The sequence below is a fragment of the Dipteris shenzhenensis genome, chromosome 17 (assembly GCF_047967505.1).
Source record: "Dipteris shenzhenensis isolate YYH24624 ecotype China chromosome 17, Dip_SZ_1.0, whole genome shotgun sequence".
NCBI classification, from domain to species: Eukaryota; Viridiplantae; Streptophyta; class Polypodiopsida; order Gleicheniales; family Dipteridaceae; genus Dipteris; species Dipteris shenzhenensis.
The window spans coordinates 50517100-50537433 of record NC_141612.1 but is presented as its reverse complement, the minus strand read 5'-3'; the positions used below and the strand labels follow the sequence as shown (position 1 = coordinate 50537433).

The 20334-nt window shown below is 40.5% G+C and overlaps 1 protein-coding gene across 3 annotated transcripts in view; it reads right to left on the bottom strand.

The window, feature by feature from the left end:
- Nucleotides 1-14968: 14968 nt before the first annotated feature.
- Nucleotides 14969-20334, bottom strand: part of LOC147892250 (calcium-dependent mitochondrial ATP-magnesium/phosphate carrier protein 3-like) — a 32443-nt gene continuing 27077 nt past the window's right edge. Inside the window, exons 4-6 of one of the 3 annotated variants that reach the window (XR_015542442.1) lie at nucleotides 16074-16167; nucleotides 15503-15966; nucleotides 14969-15376 (exon numbers count right to left, since the gene is read on the bottom strand). Coding sequence is in view for 2 of the 3 variants with exons in the window: in XM_087388132.1 (XP_087244258.1) it covers nucleotides 15774-15966; nucleotides 16074-16167 (287 nt within the window). In the remaining variant the exon portion in view is untranslated. Of the gene's footprint in view, nucleotides 15967-16073; nucleotides 16168-20334 lie in introns of all 3 variants that reach the window. The other 2 variants (XM_087388132.1, XM_087388133.1) reach the window with 2 other exon arrangements.

Below are 20334 nucleotides of genomic sequence, written 5' to 3'. Positions count from 1 at the left end.
GAATCCAACCGATGCAACAATACAGTAGACTGAGAATCCTCCAAATCAATCGAAATTATATGAATTCAAGAATAACCTTGCCCAAAAGTGTCACTTCCAGTATCCATGGACTGAGCCACTACTTCGGATGCAAAAGCTATGGTTATGACATCTATAATGATAAGGCCATTGATGTGTAAGCGATGATAGTGAGATGTAAGTGGAATTCCTCATAAACAGCTCATAGGCCCAACCAACTATGAAGTTATATACATCTACTCAAAACAGTGACTCCCATTCTTGGATGGCAGATGACGAAAACACGATAGTAACTTTCCATATGGATACTCTAGATACCCGAGGAAACATGCCCACCATGCACATGAGGCACAGCTTGAACTTGGATTCCCAGATATCAGTAGGAAATTAGCAGTCGAGCATGGCTTTCAAATGTTCACGAGACACATGTGGAGGAATTCGATGAGCTATGTGCCCTTAAATTTTGCTTTAGAAGCCCAAAAGACATTACTATGACCTACCCTTTTACTAGGGTAAGCCAAAAAGAGTCATCCTTCTCTTTGTATTGCTTGTAGCCTACAAAGACATGGTCTAATAATTTCAGACTGCTTCTTTTGGCTATCCATAAGGAGTTTTCTTGTTCATGTCTCTTGCCTTACACCAGAAGGGACTAGCAAATGATAGTGCTTACAAAGATGTGGTTTAACCTCATAATTAGCTTTGATTGGTCCTTGGTTGGACAAAAAAAAATGTTCTTTGCTTTCTTTATCATCTCGTAGGTGGAATTTGCTTTGTAGAGAAGCGTTTGACAAACATAAATTTTTAAGGATGACCTCATAGATGTGTCCCCATATAAGTGTCTAACATATGATTTTTCATTAGATTTGAATTTGGAAGTCTAATGTATATTGGAGTTCCGTATGAAAAGTAAGAGAACTATATTGTTTCCTATAAAAAATGTTATGTGCACATTCCATGTATAGCAATTACGTATCGCTAATAGGTTGGAAAAGAGGAAAGTCTTAGGAGTCCCTTATTGATGGGCTACAAGCTTGCAAAAAAAAGACTAAAGCCCTGGATTTGCATTATTCCTTTTTTAGAGTTGCTCCCTGCTGCTCCCATCCCTTTTTACTACATTTGATTGGAAAGACTAGGAATATTTAACTTTTAAGTTTCTCATTGACTAGTCAGACATGCCTAATAGTTCTTGTTTGTAGATCTAGCTAAAGAACTACTTAAAGGACAATGGGGTCTCTGATTAGCCCATGGTTGAACTAGGAAAAATGCTTATGAACCTTGATTGTTTTTTTTCTCACCCTAGATATAGTCTTTTTTCCTTTTCAACTTATTGGCTATGAGCAACAGATTAACTAAGTTGTGTTTGCAATTGCAGGGCTCTATTCCATTGATCACAAAATTACTCACGCATGGTGGACATAGCTCTCTCAACCCTACCCCCCCTTCTGGGCCCTACAACCCCCTTCTAACCCTTGAACTCTTGTGGATATGATAGCCTCCATCGATCATTGTGATGAAGCCCTCTTTCTCACCCATGCACACTTTCCCTGCTTAAAGCCTACACCTCTTACCAGGATACAACCCGAGGACCTATGCTACACTTGTGAACATCTATGCTACAATGAGCATTAAGATGATTGTAGGTGACCAACACCCTTGGAACGTGAACTTGGGAGAGACATAAATAATATTTTGGCACCATTTCTAGGGCGGTTAGGACCTAAAGTGAAAGTGAAGCATGTGTTTGCATGCCTTTGCCTTGAGGGATGTGTCTTGTATAATAAGGAATTTCTTCCTAGATTACAATCTTACCCCTCTAATCAACCCCGCATCAACTGAGAATATGGGGCTGATATGCTTTAACCCCACAAACACAGTTTTTGCAACTTGGAAGGAATTTCCCAAGATGACCAAGGAAATATATTTTCATATTTGATGGTTGCCCCTATAAACAATGCTAAAAGAAACTAGCATCCTACTTATATGAACCCTTACTTTCCACCTAGGGTGTTGGAGGCAAAGTTAATGGCACATGAAAACAAAGCAGATTGTTGCAATTTTTTGTAAAATTTGACTATTTTATGTTTGACCAATCAGTCAAAGGTTGTTGACCCACTGTTTGATGAATAATAGATGCTGAAGTGATTGTCTTTGGATAGTATAAGCTTGGATTGACTTGATCATGCTTCCTTGATAGTTGTTTGCATATCTATGCTATTGGAAGTTATAGTTGACTAGTTCTAGTCAAAGTCCATTGACTAGAAAGAAAAGATAAAGTTGCTTTTCATTTGAAGACTTATCCTTTAAAAGCATAATGCCAATTATGATGTATATTATTCAATGACTAGACTATCAATTAACATTTGACCTTCATAAAGTTGAAGGTTATCAGTCAAGCACCTCTTGACACTCCAAGATAATTGATCTTCAAGGTGTATGGGATTATACACCGCCACTTGTGGTAAGACCTTCCCTAATAATGGAAATGCCATCTACTTGTGAATCCTCCAATGATCACTATGTTCTGATTAAAAAGAAGAAAAAGACATTTAAAACTGCATGGCTTAAAGGTGAGAAATACGATGGGAGAAAGGAGTATAAACCAACATGATACTTCTATGCAAAGGCTCTCAAGATGTCGGACTTCATGGCAAGTAATCTTCACCTCTATGGAGAGGGAGATTTCTTTTGTTCTAAAGAAGACAAAGAAGGCTGCTGCAAGAATGGGAACAAAGACAAAGGGGCTCTCCAAGCTCCATCAACTGTTATTTGATTGGTTTCTTGAATAATGATGCAATCCTATATACATTTTTACTTCTCATGATGACGTAATCACTCCAAAGTAAACTCTAAGTCATGGTCTATCTCCCAATTGTAAACCAAAAGACCAAAGTCACAGTGAGATCATGTTGGGATGAGGATGCCCAAATGAGTGTACTACTGATGCAACTAGAGTGAGTACTAGGTTGTGGATCATGTGTGTTGCCATTAGAGGTGGGTAAGCCATGAAGTTTCCCATGGACTACTACTAGGGTTGAGGTTATCAATTTGTGGAGGGGTATGAAGGACAAATTGGCTACAGCTCTATAGCCCATGTCTCCTACACCTATGACACCTCTGAGCCATCTTGGTAGTCAAGCCTATTATTGCCTCTGATCTACTACAAGTGGACATGTCCCTGAGTAAGGTTATGGATGACCAAGCTATGTCATGCCTAAACTGGATACATTATGAGTTTGAGGGAGGGTGTTGAGATATCAAACTCTAGATGAGTTAGAATGTAACTAGTTAGCATCTGATTGTGTGGAGTGCATAGGACTAGTAGTGTGCTTGTGTGTATGTGAGCTAGCTGGTGAGCTAAGCTATCATGTAAGGAAGTATGCCATGAGTGTGCCCATGTGTGTGTAAGCTAGAATATAGGAGTGTGGAACTAAGAAAATGTAGGAGGAATTATAGGATCTAGAATCTAGGATGCAGTCATTGATGATGTGAGACATGTCACTTCTCTTGGCTATTTATACTGGCCACTCTCATTTGAATAAATGGTCTTTTGTGTGCTCTCTACTCTGCTTCCATTGTAGGGCAGCATTGTGTGATCTTCATCGACTCTTCTTTGACACAATTCAAGCTGCTCCCTTTACCATTCACAAAATGCTTCCATGGGTAGCTCAAAGACCCTATTAGCAAGTCCCTGATGAAGTTTGGTATACAATACTTCAATCTATGAGCTGATTTTCTCATTTTTTTTATCATATTTGGTGTGTCTCTCATGGGCAATAACATGACTCTTTTTAACTATCCTTTGTGCTGATGTTGGGCGACCCATAGGGCTTCTCTTTGACAGCAAAAGCCCCTTGAAAGGGTGCTCCTGAAGCATGAACTGATGTAAGAAAACAATACAACATATGTGCTCAACAGATAACAGGATCTCATATGCAAGAGAGAAAAGCAGATAGTATGGAGAATCAAAAATTTGATTACTATAGAACTGATACAATAGATGGCACTGCCTCCTAGCCATGCGCTCCTGTGAAAGAAGCTTTGATGGCATGCTTGAAACAGTAGAGGACGGAGGCTGGATGCTAAGGAATCAGGGTTGCTGTAGCCAGTGATGAAATGGGCTTCACGAGCTCGCTCTTATACAGCCACCACTAGTAGTCAGTTACACCCAATTGGGTGACCGACCCAGTCCTGCCCAAAATGGCCGATTGGGGTCGGTCTTGAAATAGGCCACCGACCACACGATAGAACCGGTGCATGGTGTCTATTCGGCCCACAGCCATCCGAGATCATCTTACACCCTATTGGCACAAAGGTGGATACACACACACACTATTAACTCGAAAAGAATTTGAGGCATGAGGCTAGACGCTAGGCATGGTGATGCTCTAGGGCCATGGAGGAAAAGGGAACGTGAGGGGAGAAGTGTTAACATAGGTGGGGAAAAGGGATTAAGAGGGGTGGGAATGAAGAGGGGGACTATGGCACAAGGGGGAAGGAAGAGGGGGAAGAGGAGCATGTACATGATGGGAGGTAGAATGTAGAGATGGAGACCTCAAGGGAAGAGATTCATGCACATTATTTGAAAGGAAGGATGGGGGGGGAAGTCAAAGCACTAGCTAGGTGGATTTTGAAGAATGAGTGTGTTGCATCAAGGAATAGCCCCCTCCTTTTATAGCCAACAGAGGGGTCCTCTCCCAATAAATGCATCCTCCCACATGCATGGTGTGTGTGGAAGAGTCTCCCATGTGGGCTAGGTGGGTAGGCACTCTCAATTGTGTGCGACAATCCTTTGCCTCATTTTTCTACATAAATCAAACCCCATATCTCAAGTCTAAGATACTCCCTTGGTCTCCTCCCAATTTTATAATTCGTTCAAACATCTAGGAGGACAAGTGGAGGGTCGGCACAAGAAGTCTTGCCATCTCATCCTACTTTCCCAATTATTTAACTTGCATTCTTTGACTATCTACACCCCCCCCCCCCGCATGGGCCTATCCTACATGGAGGGAATAATCCAATATAATATCCATCTCCACCTATTTTATATTACTTCTCCCATGGTCCTTGGGCCATGGCTCACTAAATGCAGGCATGGGGCCACCTAGGTGGAGGGGTGGCACATGGAGGAACCATGCCACCTTACCATTTTATAATATAACTACCATGGACTATGTACAACACACCTTATGGGTCCTCTTACATGGAAGGGTGGCACATGGTCATGCCCTACCACCTCAACCCTGGGCCCTATGCAAACCATATTTTATTATACTATTACCACACATACAAGCACACACATATATTTATGCCTTTTACCTTCGTCAAATTTATCCATAACAAAACACACACACAATTTCTTCCCTTTAACACCTTATCTCTAACCCTTCACACCCTACTTCTACTCTCACCAAATACCCCTTAATATTTTCCCCTCTTCAATTTTTTCCCTTTCTCCATTCATCGTCTATCCTCCCCTCTCTATCTCTCTTTATCCTCTCTATCTATCTACCCTCTCCTTCTCTTTCTCCTTTTCTTCCCCCCTCTCCCCCTCTCTAAGTATCCCATCTCTCTACCTCAACCCCCACTAAATTTTTCCTTTCATCCTAATTTTCCAAATTTCTCTAATGTTCCCTTATTTTTTCTAATTTCTCTATTTTCCCCTAATGTTCCCTAATTATTCCTAACACTCTAATTTTTCCCAAAATTTTTTCCTAACTCTAATTTTTCCCCTCTCTATCCTCTCTCTCTCTAACCCACTAAATCTTTCTCTAACACCTCCCCCCCCCCCCCCCCTCTCTCTCTCTCTCTCTCTCTCTCTCTCTCTCTCTCTCTCTCTCTCTAACCCTTAATGACATACAATCCATAAAATGGATTTAGAAAGAAGCTCTATGCAACGAAACAAGACAAAATATCATGCACAACTCTAGATGTACAAACATAGCATGTCAAATACATAGTCTAATGAGACTCCAATATGCATCCCACTCAAATCAAATATAATACTTAAGGAGGAGCATGATATTACACAAGTACTTACTCTACTAACACTAATGCCACTAGGGATCTTACATCAACCCCTATTAACACTTTCTTCCTACTAACTTACACCTTAGATTTTTATTATTTTCTTCTTTCTTTGAAAGGTCACAAGTACTCAACTCCAATCCATCCATCCAATAGATATATAGCCATTGCAATCAGTCCTACCATGCAGTACCAATTATAGTAGAATCGAGTGTTGGAACCAATACATCACTAGACAAAATATCCATCCTACCAACAACAATTCCGCAACAAAGGATCCATTGAAGCCCTCAGAAGCAATGCATGCATGGAATTTTCACACAAGGGCACAAAAGGAATGATATTTAGGGACAACATTCCAACAACCATGAACTTTGGATGATCCATGGGACTGGATCGAGCACAAGAAAAGAGACATGTTAACCGGATTGGTTGGCAATGTCATTTGATGGATGATGGAAAATTTGTAGAGCTAGGTTTGTGCCTTGGAGAGATAGGGGTAGAGAGAACAAGGTTGGCCCTCCCGAGACCCTTCAAAGGTAACATGTATAAAGGCCAAGTAGTTTAGTCTTCACTTTCTACATGCTCACATTGGAATACAAGTTCTCTTCTTATCTTGAAGTTTGCTCTTGTTTCCTCTTCATGCCTTTCATGAATGACATGTCCCTTTTTCCCTTCCCCTTCTCCTTGCATACTCCCTCTTTCTTCTCCATTCCCCTCTTCTCTCTTGCTTCTTCTCTTATGGTTTCATGATTGCAACAAGCCAAGAGTTGCTAGAGTGACACTAGCAGATGACATTTGCATGCATTGCTCTTCACCTAGAGTCACTTGGAGGGAGTACCTCGTTGGTGTATCGGCCACGACATGTGAGTCATCGCCAAAGACCTCAATTTTCTTTAAGAGTGAAAAGACTAATTTCATATGTTCCTTGCATTCCTTGATATATTTACTAAACACCAAAGTATCATTAAAAAATACCACTACACAATCTTGGTGTTTAAGAAAACATCATTCTATTGAAAGTTGTTGGAGCATCAATTATCCTAAAAGGCATAACTAAGAATTTGTAATGCCTCAATTTGCATTCAAAAAATAGTCTTATATATCCTCTTCTACCATATGAGCTTGTTGATAACTAGGTTGATCTTACTAAAGACCTTGGCCCCTTTCATTTTTTCCAAAGGTCATCATCCATTCTTCTTTTTTACTAACAAAATAGGAGCTCCATAAGGAGAACTATTTGGCCTTATTAGACCTCTTTGTATTAATTCCTCCACTTGTTTTTGAAATTTTTTTGGCTCTAATTAATTGACCCTATATGGCTTCTATATAGTGTCTTACAAGGTGGAGTATTACCCAATATGATATCTATCCTATGATCATCAAATCTAGATCATGGTAATTTGAGTGGCAAATCCTCTTTTTTTTTTTTTTTAAAACAATCAAGAAACTGAGATAGAAACTTTTGGTGAGTAGGCGGTAATTGTTACCATATTCACCAAAATTAAATTTGTCTCACATTTTTGGATTGCCCTCATGGCTTGTGTGTGATTGAGTAGAGGACTAATTTCAATTTTCATAGAACTTTTCGAGCAGATTTCTTGTTTATCTTTCTTAATCCACATCTAATGTGAGTCATAATATATCTTACAATTATATTGATGCTACTATGGCATTTCCAAGATGATATTGACTCTTTGAAGGGATGCTATGAGGAAGTCTCACCTATCTTGATAGTTCTAGATCAAAATCTCTAGACCCCTTGTTGCTTCCAGTCTTCAAACCCACATGTGCTTTCTGCCTTTTTCGAGAAGTTTTTTTTTGGCATATCTCTCTTGATGTCTTAAAAAGAGACACCTCCTCTTTTCTTGCTGAAACACCTTTTGTAGACATTTGGAGCAACACTCTCTGTAAAAACCTTAGAATATACTTAACCTTGCACTTCAAATGTTTTTGATGGATCAAAGAATTTTTTGACTAATGAATGAGATTTTATAATCTTCTTCTTTGTCATCACGATGAATGACAATGAGAACTAATGAAGTGTATAGAGCTTCCAAGATAAAAATGTGCTGCTTGAGAAAGGGATGCTCTGCTAAAACCAAAAAGGGGATTTCTTAATGCTCACAAAATAACCACTTGAGAAAAATGAATTAACCAAGGCGCAATGAGACAGCAACAACCAACGCAATGCAATCTCCACCCGTAGACGAGTGGCTCACACTTTTGCATCTAGAGTTTTATAATATCTTATTATAGTTCAAGGAGCCAAGATTATCCCTCTTTTGTCTATAATTGACCAAAAATATTATATCCAAGTTGCACATGGAATGTATCCAAGAATGTGAGTAGCTTCTAAGGCTCTTGAAACTATGTTTCTTTGCACACTTCTTTGAGGGAGGAAGATGAGGAATAGAATAATCCCACCCATCTAATGTTTCCTTCTCTCACAAGTGACCATTGCTATAAGCAACTAAAAAACAAGCTCCTCTACACCAACTCATGAAAATGTGTTTACGCAAGAAAATTACATGTTAAGGACTAAGGCAAGGTGGCAATATTAACAAGCAAACACGAACAACAAATATGGTATAGTAGTTGATCTCTACTAGCAATAGCAATTTTTGAACAACATGAGCTACTACTTTTTTTGGGCTATGGTGATTTCATGGCAAGGCATGACGTGTGGTGCACTTTTGTGATAGCAAGCCAATTGAATAACAAGGCCAATAGTAGTTGATTGATGAGCAAGGCAGGCACATTTTTTTAAAGGTGGATCATGAGGCAATGAGTATGGAAGAAAAACAAGCAAGCAGTGAGCCAAGGATCACCCAATGAATATTATGGGTAGCATGAAGGTGACAAGCAGTAGCATGGCCATAGAGATCAACATGAGCATTAGCTAAGAGCAGGCCACAGAGGGGAGAGGGGAGCCCAACCCTAAGCAATCAGTTGTCCTAAGGCTGTCACACATCATTGCCATCCATTAGCAAACTTTTTTTCTTCTTTGGTTTTTTTTAAAGGGTGTTTCCTAAGGTTGTGAGGTATTTTGGCCTCATACCATGTTTGCTTTTTCTTTTAGTGGATTCAAAACATGTTGCATGGCTTTCGAGTATAAGCAAGAACCCCAAGAGAGCCTTGCAACAAACGTTCTCTACAACCTTGAGTAGTAGGTGAACAAATCAACAGTCATGGGAACTGTTGTAAATGCATATCATATTGGTGACCATTGTAACCAAGGATCCTACCTCTACACATGGATATATGCTTAGATAATGTTTAGTTTGTTCTCCAAAGATCATTAAACTCAAACACTATTAGTGACTTATCATAGAGCTCTCTAATTCTGCACTAGATGTCTTTGGAGAAGCTAGAGCTAATTTAGTGCAATTACTGGAATTCCCTAGATATTACCTACATTCTAGCCTATAACTTCCAATGTGAATCATTTCTTCTCAAAGTGGTTAAAAATTTGAGCATGTTGCCGAGAGATGTTCATGCATCCCCTAGATCTACATTGATAAATTGAGGGGGGGGTAGGGGGCATGTGTGGTGGGGGGGGGGGGGATTTGCAAGGGGCAATGATTGGGAAGGTAGTGGAGGAGGGGAAGCAAGGAGTGATAATTGATTGTGCCTTGGTTAGTAATAACTACATTCTACACATTCGACTAATCCTTGGTTGCATTTTGCGATCCAAACACATTCTCTTATGCACAATTTGTCAATGCAACAGAAGCAGCAGATGTGCCATAGCAATATTTTATACTTTAATAGCTACAACAAGAATTGAAGGTGGTTGATGGGAGAAGCTATAATCGGTGGAGAACATTCTTTATATTTTTCTTTAATGCAAGATGCGAGATGGCCATCAACAAGCAAGTGTGCATCACGTGTTCCAATTTTGCGGGGAACCCAATCTGTCTTCTCTCTCTTGGTTTGGAAATTCGAGTCCTCCACTACTTGACCTCTTTATGTTATTGCAGAATCTAAGTACCAGCTTCCTCTTAGTGTGTTGCTATTACTTCTCTTATGTGTGCTTGCCAATGCTTAGCAATGACCAAGTAGACAAAAAGCAATGCCAAAGCACTACCAAACCACTCACAAAACCAAGAAGTCACAAAGTAGTGCCAAAGGACATGTAGAGTACTTTGTATATTCCATGTAAAGCAGTCTAAAAATGCAAAGCAGTGACCAAGTAGTCAAAAAGCAGTGCCAAAGCACTACTAAACCAGTCACAAGCCATGGAGAAGCATTGAAAAATCACTCACAGAAGAAAGCAGTCATCACAAAGTAGTGCCAAAGCATATTGAAAGTAATGAATCTTTACATGGAAAGAAGTTTTAAAAGAGAAAGCCGTGGTAAAGCAGTTACAAGGCATTGCTAGTCATTGACAAGAACACATACAAAGCAAATATAAATTAGTGAGACCCACAAAGCACATGTAGAGTACTTTGCATATGCCATGCAAAGTAGTCCAAATATGCAAAGCAGTGACCAAGCACTCAAAAAGCAGTGCCTTGAAGCACTACCAAACCACTCACAAGTAGAGCAAAAGCACTGCAAAAGTACTCACAAAAGCAAGCAATGCCAAAGCATAATGAAAGCAATGATTGTTTACATGGAGAGCAATTTTAAAAGAGAAAGCAATGGTAAAGCAGCCTGCACGGCTTTACTAGCATTGACAACCACACATGCAAAGCAGTGCTAAAGCTGCGAGACCCATAAAGTAGATGTAGAGTACTTTGCATATGCCATGTAAAGTAGTCTTAAAATGCAAAGAAGTGACCAAGCACTCACAAAGCAGTGCCAAAGCACTACCAAACCACTCACAAGCACTACAAAAGCACTCACAAAAGCAAGCAGTGCCAAAGCATACTGAAAGAAATGAATTTACATGAAAAACAGTTTTAAAAGAGAAAGCAATGGTAAAGCAATCACAAAGCACTACTAAGCATTAACAAGCACAGAAGCTATCCTCAAGCTCTCCCCGCCAACAACCAAACGTCAGGTACGCTCATTTGTCAATCTAGTAGGATATTATCGCCGCTTCACTTTGCCTATCTTCACTTTGCCTATCTTTACATCAAACGATCATTCTCCTTCACTTTGCCTATCTTTACATCAGACGATCATCTATGTGATTCTCTTGCACATGCTTGAACTTCACTACTTCTCTACCATCTATTCTATTTCTTAAGGAATAGTTACCAACCCAACAGACATGCCACAAGGAGAGCTTAAGTGTGAGCTAGGCGGAGAGCCTCCCAAAGAGTGAACTGAGTTGAGCCACATGGCAATGTGTTGTTTCTTTCTAGACAATGAGTGGAAGAGTGACATCAAAGCTAGAACCTACAATGGAGGATTTGAAGATCTAGAGCATGCAGTGTCTTTGGAAGTTTGGTGTCTTTCATTAGAGCTCCTTTTTAGTGCAATGGGAGGTGCCATGCGGCATCCTCTCCTTTTTGAGAGAACAGTGCCTACTAGGGAACATGAACAAGGTCCAAAGAGGTGAGCAAGATCTAGAAGATAAGGATGAGTTGTGGAGAGAGAAGGATGAGCTGAGCATAAGGTAGCCACAAAATGTGTAAAGTACATCCAAAGGCTATCTTAAATGAAGCCTCTCATTGTATGGTTGATAAGGACATTGGAATAGATTGGATTGAGTGTGCCCATCTTGTCTCTCTCTCTCTCTCATGGAGTTTCTTGTATACTTTGAGCCTCTATAGTTCATACGCTCTTCTTCTATGCACTAGCCTAAGTGGTGATCAATCCTTGTATTTTATCTTTGTATCATAGTATTGGTTATCCACAAGCCTCAATAGGATATGTCTTTGTTTATTATGATTTTTGTATAGAAAAGAAGAACTAGAAAACTCAAAGATCTAATTAGGGAAAATAGGTGAGATCATTCTTATATGTCAATTCTTATAAGTGAGATCATTCTTATATGTCAATTCATTTAAGATTTCTTAAAGTTGCCTAAGCTAGTGAAAGCAAGTGTAGATTCCAATGTCCATCAAATCAAAGACTAGCATTCTATAAGAAAAGTTGCAAGCCAGGGCCAGACAAATAAGCAGACCAAGAGTGACTCAAGAATGCTACGGTCCTAGAACATGGATGGCTCAATCAATTTAAGGAAAATGCAAAACGACACAAAGGGACGAATAATAAGACAGCACGGGATGCACAAAAACTCAACCAACAATGACACAATCAACAACGGCTCGTCGATAGCCATGATAGCCTACAACAGTAGATATCACCACAAGCTACCCTCAAGCAACAAGCTACGTACAAACAACCTACAAGTAGGTAGAGAGAGACTATTTCAACTACAATGCGCCGACCTACCGTCCAATATCAAACAAAGGCAAATGTCTTTGACTACAACAACAGCATGCACAAAGCAATGGCGAAGCGAGTTTTACAAGAACTAGGATAGCAAAGCTACAGAGGACTCTAGCAATGTAACACACAAAGCAATAGCAACAGCAAACACACACAATATCAGCCGCCGCTAGCAAACAACACAAGGTCATGGCTGCCTACAATATCACATTTCAACATGCATTGACTCAAAGCTCAAAGTAGCCTCCATTTCCTCTATCATCATAGCACCAATATCTCCAAAACTCTCAATGTTGCAGTGCCACCCTCTCAAACCCATCGCCATCGCCCTCACCTTATAGAAAGTTTACCTTACAAAGTTCTCTCTTCAGTCTAGGCCACATGGCTAGTTGACACGTGCAAATAAGGTTAAGGCTTGGTCATATTTTTACCACATGGCACCCATGCCACATTAGTAGCCATGTAAGAAATGCCATATAATCATGTCATAGGCACAATTTCATAAATAGCATGTGAATGCACACTGCCACATCAACCACAATGCCACCTCATTATCCTTAGACAAAGTTTGACTCAAAATTCAAATGGGCATAACTTTTGATCCATAAAGAATTTTATAGTGATGTAAAAAGGAAAAATGATCAACAAATTAAGCTCTATCTGTTGAGCACAACATATTAGTAATTTTGCTACACTCTACAAGCTATTTGGGAGCATGGGACTCTGGGGTCTAGAGCAACTGCCAAAAGGCATGAACGTTTTTGCAAGGCATGGCCTGCAAGCTCGTTCTATGTTCTCATGGAGAGAGAGGCATTCATTGGTTGTATAGCCCACCAATATGGTTGTTAGCCCATGTTCTAGAGACTCGCTAAGCAGTGTGCTGGGAGCTTAGGAAACAAGTTTGCCCTTTTCAAGCAATAATCGATTTTCTTTTCTTTTTTCCATGTTCAGCACCTTCTTAGCTTTTTGATTATTTGTATGGTGGTCATTTCAAGCATTAATAGATGTTCTTTTCTCGGGGGGAAAAACACATTAGTATTTTGGATTTTCTACAGGCTAGAATAATCCAAGGCACTCTTCATTTGAATTCCAATTATTGTAACATTACCTATGACACCATATGACATAGTCAAGGGAGCTAATTTAATTTCTACACCATCTTCCCCCATGAGCTATTTGTCAAGAGAAAAGAAGCCATAGGCAAAAGAACTATGAGCAATGAGCTATAAGAGAAGGTAGCCTACAGCCTTAGAACCTATGAGTTGAGAGTGTCCGAGCCAAGGAGCTCTTGAGATAGCCAAACAACTTACATCAAAGGGATGGTGCTCTACACCTTGAGGGATAAGAGACTAGCAAGCACTAAGGTGGAGAACAAGGCAAAAATGGTGAAATGTAATCCTACTCTCTAGCACCAATTGTAGCCATAGTACAAGAGAATAGAATGGTGCCTACAAGAGCACATGAACAAGGTCTAGAGAGGTGAGAAAGATCTATAAGGATGAGTTGTGGAGAGATAAGGATGCGGTGAGATAAGGTAGCCACATGACATGATGATGTGTAAATTGGATCCTAAGGTTGTCTATAAATGAAGCCTCTCGTTGTATGGTTGTAAGGACATTGGAATCCATCAAATTGAGTGTGCCCATCTTGTATCTCTCTCTCTCATGGAGTTTCTTGTATACTTTGAGCCCTTGTAGATTATACACTAGGCTTAGCGATGATTGATCCTTGTATTATAACATCCTTGCCCTTGACCTTGATCCTCCCACATTCTCGATGTTCTCGTATGTACATGCATAAGGGGAGGTGTGCTTGTGCATGTGATTTTTAACATGTTTGGCACCTCAGGATTTGCATGGGCTTGAAAACATCCATGGGCTGATGTGATGCATGTATGCACATGTTTATGAATGTAAATGCAAGGGCCATGAAAGCTACTATAGTCTAATGTAAGCATGTTTATGCAAAATGTACAACTCTAGCAAAAGGGCATGAGCCCTACAACTTCTAGACTAAAAATGGAACATATTTTCATTAAGTGGTCCATAAGAGAAATCATATTTTCTATCTTAACCTTACAATGCACATAGCATGCCATTTAGACATTCGATAGTGCAACATGGGATCAATATCCCAAACCAATGGCTGCCTTAGGCCTTTGATACAAAGCATTCAATATCCAAAGTGGTAGATGAAGTCTTTTAGAAGCAAACACTACTCTGAAGTGCCAACAGGCACATTCTGGAATCGTGCATACACACCTATGTAATTTATGGTTCACCTCTTCCTCACCCTTGGAAATCGCAACTATAGATTGCACAGCCATCATTACAAGAAGCCTCACTTTGAATGTCCAATTATGCCTTGGGTCTTGCCACCGTGAGCAACTATTTATACTACAGAGGTCTTTCTGACATATCCTGGAATCTCACATGGTCAATAGAGACTCCATAATATTCAACTAAAAACTCAGATCCACGTTCCCAATACAAATGTGTTACATGCATAGCAAGCATCAAGCTTGAGCAGGGTTAAGGCGCTTCCATGAAAGAGAAATTGGTTTAAAAAAGCAAAAGCCAAGATCAGCAAGTTTGTTCTAAGAGACCAAATGTGACAATGAGGGAAGTGTGACTATGGGCAGTTGGTGCCCCAACCACGTGGGAGGCAGCGAAACAGGCAAAGTGTAAACAGTCTGCCAACTTGCACAAATTAGTCTTTAACAGATGGTTACCCAAAACACTAAATGAATCTCAGAAGAGTATGTACTTAAGTCACTCTTGATCCTCGAATCAATGACATTAAAAGGAAAACATAATTTAGAAGTTGCCTCTCAACTAAAACAATGGCAAATTGAGAATACGAGCAGGGTCTGCTCCAGTATCTGCAGTTTCAATGGCCCTCGAACAGCACATGCGGTTCCAAAAATGTTCTTCTTAAGCCGATAATTTGAATAGGAGAGACTGAACCAGCTGGCATATTCTGAAACCTGCGCAAGAGCATTATTTTGGCCTTGCTCAAGCTCTTTTATGACCATGTTTACACTTCGGTTCCCTACCCTCATGGTTTAATGCTTAGTTCACAGCAGAAAAGGAAAAAAAGCCTGAGAACTTACAACAGGAAATTTGTCGCTGCAATAACTGCTCAGATGATAAGTATCTTAAGAGTTGAGGAGAGCAGTCTACTGTCAATATTTTAGAGATCTCAGACAGATATAAATCCAGTGCTCAGGGAGATACACAGACCATTGCTTCTGCATTGATGCGGTGGGCAAAACTCCCTTCTGAAAATACCTGTCCTCCAATAATATACAAACCCGCTAAATCTGCTTTTGTCAATTTAGCTCTATATTGTCGTAAAACTTTAAGAACTTGGCTTTTCAAGTCCTATTCAAGAGAAAGCCTTCTTTTCATCTCCTCATACACAATGTATGTTATACTGGCAGCTGGAACAACTTTTAGAAGATTTGGAAGGAGGCCTTTATAAAAAGCATGAAAGCCTTCCTCTCTCCAGGTTCGCTGGAAAACATCAATCATCCCCTTATATCTAGTGGGACAGTTCATTTGCTGGGCTTGCAACCTGCACTAGCCAGATTTCAAGAAAGATTACCACCACAGAACAAGTGTCGATGGTAATGTTGAAGAACAAACAGGTTCCCCACTAAAATTTACAGCCTTTTGTCTCACCTTGTTCTGACGAGCTGCAGTGGGTATACACACGTCGCTCCTAAAGCACCAGAGATCATTCCACAACATAGCTGTATTAAAGGACCTGGCTCTGCTACAATCCAATAATAATAATTATTTGATGAATAAATGGTGTCATCAGCTATTCCATCGTATGCAATAATGCATGATACAAGGCATAGGACAAACTCATTACCTGATCGATGTGTACATTACTATAATGAAACAAAAAACATGACTTCAGAAATGGAGAGACCCCTGAAACAATGTTTTGATCGGCTGTAGCATTTAGCTGTCATGATAATATCAAGAAGTATGAAGGTCTAGGGACCCAGATGCTTTTATCATGAAGCGGCCTTATGACTAGGCAGCATGCCCATCTAATGGACTAAGTTCTTAATGACAGCCTTTGTAATAAGGCGGCCTTATAGCAGTCAACACTGGCTTCTGAATTCGTACACTCAATTAGTGCCTATAGCACGCTTGCCTTTTGGGCAAGTAACACAACTCCCAAGTGCCATTCTAATGAATTGAATCTAGCTCAGATTTCATAGCATCCATGCAATCCTTGCTCTCAAAAGCATCTTTGTGACAGCACGGCTCTTCAATGCATGCTGTTGCAATCAATGGAAGTTGCAACTTCCACCAAGTGTCCCTGCATGTGACGGCAGTTGCCCTAATGCGCCCAAACAAAGGCTCAGCTTGTTTGCTGTCCTTTAAGGTATCTAGCAGCCATCTAGGGACTATTTTCTGTTGTCTTATGACAGCCCTCTCTTCAGTCACTGCTCGATCTGTGGTGGCCTGATCAATGGGAGGCATATCAGGCTGTAAATCAGCTCCTACATTGTCATGTGCACGGATTGGTATCTGACATGTACTAGGGTACACAAGACTAGCTCAGGTAGCCTAGGGAGGCTTAGGGCTAGGCAAGCTTGATTCTCAGGTTGAGCGGCAAGGGTACCAACCAATTAGAGGTCTTTGCTATTTCTGGCGCATTGGGCTCAAGTCTATATAAGGGGCCAAAGGTTCAGTTCTCAGTGAAGCCGATGGGAGCAAGTCTCGTTCCCAAGTGCTAGGTCTGATCCTGGATTGAGTCGGACGCGCGCCTGCATCTTAGCCTAGCTAGCCCAAGGCCCAGTAGCAGATCCAAGGCCTCTAGGCACCACTTGGTGGTATGGGACATCAAGCTGGTCGTAGTTGGGAGTTCGTGCCAGTAGCTCAACTCGTGGCTCGGAGGGGACATTTGCTAATTCGGGATCGCATTCCGTAGATGTCATGGTTGGGTGGTGAGCAGCCTGCTCAGATTCCTCACATTTGGTGTGTTCTTGTGTTTGCTTGTAGCTTAGAGGTTTCAAGAGTGTTGGGGTCATGTCAGTTGGTATCAGAGCCAACTCCAGAGGTAGGAATCTCTATTACGAGTAACTTTGGACATGATTTTCTCCAGGTATGCCTCAAATTCGAAATTCATATTCATGCTCTGCAAGTGCTAGTTGGTTCATCGTTTAAGGGTTGTTGGTTATTTGGATCGGGAGTATGAGAGTTCGGGTGGAAGCTGAGAGGAGTGGAAAAGAGGCTGAAAGAAGGGACGCTTGGTAGGGAAGTGCTCTAGAGAGGATCGTTGTTTGTGAGATTGATCACGTTTGGTGGGTTCTTGTGTTTGCTTGCAGTTAGAGGTTTCAGGAGTGCTGGGGTCATGTCATACATATGGCTGTAAAACACCTGCTTCTGGCTGAGTTGGAGCTTCCATGGGCTCATCAAAATCTGATGCAGACTTGAAAGAAGGCAACTATGTACTGAAGACGTCATGGAGGCAACAATAGTTGGCTGTTTTTGACATTCTAACACAGGCATGACACAGTTTTCAGTAAAGAGAACATCACGGCAATGATAACCTTGCCTGTACGAGGCTGATATAACCGGTAAATGCATTTAACACCCTTGTCCACCAGCTTACGTCGTAACTAAGATGGAACATGTGCATATGCATGCCACGACAAGAGAAATCACTACTCCGTGATTAGACAAGATTAGTAGACATTAGAACATTATTATACATTATACGCCATTGGTGTAACATGTATTTATATTTATGATGGACACCGACGGAATTGTTATGGTGGTGGATCATCTGAGTAGATAGGACTAGTTGAGCTGGAGCCATTGCTTCAAACGGCATCAAATTTGGACATGTGACACTTATTTTATCAATAAAGATGTACTTATTTTATCAATAAAGATGTGCACCCACATGTCTAGGTTCTAGGGGCAATAGGAAGGGAAGGGTGCATTAAGGTGCATTAAATGGTAGATGCATGGATCATAGGTTAAGGATAGCCCTTTCATTGTGAATCTCACATAGTATTCTCTCTATTCACCTTGCACTCATCAGCCATCTCTCTCCCACCTTGCATGTAGGTCGAAAAGAGAAACAAAGTAATCTCAAGAGGGCGCTCTACCCTCATTGGAGGGCCAATTGGCATTCAAATTCTGCATGCATTGCACACATTTGCATTCTTGAGAAGTCTGATCTTCACAATGCAAGGCATCCAAACCCCATGTGATGCGTGAGATAACCGGCTTACAACCCGTCCATGTCTCATAAGATGTGATTGATGCCCTGGTTGGTGACCCGTTTAAGACGTAATTGGCACACATGACGGCATCCAACCAGAATTTATTGGGCAAAGATTCCCCTTCATCATACACCATGCCATTTTCACACCAATTCGTTTTCTGCTTCATAGCTTCCACACGAAGCCGTTACCTAAGCCTACTCTACACATATGAGGAAACCCCCATTTATGGAAGACACACCAAGAAGGGTGAGGTTCTCTTCTCCCAGCCCCTAGAAAAATGCTTTGAATTTTATGTATGACAGTTTACTTTTCTTTATATGACTTTTTGGAGCTGTAAGCTTGGCATTAGTGATTGTGGACCAAAATGCAGGTTGTGACAGATTGTTTGTCAAATGTTAGAACATAGAAAGGGTCCTCCTGGGCAGCTTCTGCAAAGAGGGTTATGGAATGGAGGGGCTACCCCTTTTGATTGAAAAACTTCCATGTGGACACACACATGTGGATCTAACACAAATAGATCAAGCATACATGATTGTAAGACCTGTTAAGACACGACACATTGATGATTGATGTCTAATTTTCTTAAAGATACGATACTTAAGACATGTCATTTTATTTATAATTGTAAGTAATTAATTTCAAAAACCATATAAAGGTATACGAGTATATAGCTTTGGACCTTGGTTATAACTTACTAGCATAGATGGCTCCTAGAAGTACACTAGCATTGTAGGTAAGAGTCAAGAATCAAGACTTAAAAGTTAAAGAGTCTAGATTTGTTGGTTAGCAACCAACGTGGCATTGGGTTTCGAGCACTATGGTGCACCACGCGTGTATTTCCGGAAGGTTGCATTGTCGGCTCAATGTACACTTTCAAAAGTAAAAAATTTTGGGTTTTAAATACTTATTGCAAGAGTTTCTAAAAGTGTCTTATAGGAGTAGTACGTGTCTAAACTGTCTAAAGTGTTTTGACGTAATACAACGGATCTTAAGAACCATGCAAGCATAATTCTAAAACCATATAGCTCCATAAACTAGATAATAATTGCAAGTCTAGTTGGTCTGAACACTACGGCTTACAGTTAATTGCCTATGCTCATGCAAATTCTATAGTAGGGACAACGTACTTGTGGACAGCTGGATAATAGAAGTAATTAACAAAGTTCATCCCAATTAAAAGGGTTTCCTACTTCAGTTATGTAGAAATAAATCTTTTTAAGGGGAATGATGTTACATCCCAAGCTAACCCAAGTTAGCTACACCTAACCTTAATTATCAACAAGACATAGTAATTATCAGCTAAGGATGTTAACCCTTGAGGCTAAGGACCATTGGTCTAACCCTGTATGAGGCAGGATCTGGATCACGGATAGATGTATCCAAGATCTATACAGATATCGAAAACCAATATAGTTTAACCAAGGCTGGTGATATGGATCTCGATGCAGAGGCTAACAATTTCTTTAGTCGCAAAAATAATAACAATCAAGGCAAGCGCCCCCTGGGAAAACTGGAACATCCCAAATATAATGGTAGGGGAGAACCAACTTTATTCCTCCAGCATTTTGATGCCGCATGCCGAGCGGGTGGAGATCAATCCAATGAAACTAAGGTGGGCTTGTTTCCCATGGCCTTAAATGATGAAGCGTCCGAATGGTACCTAGACCTCCTAGTAGAAGAGCGAG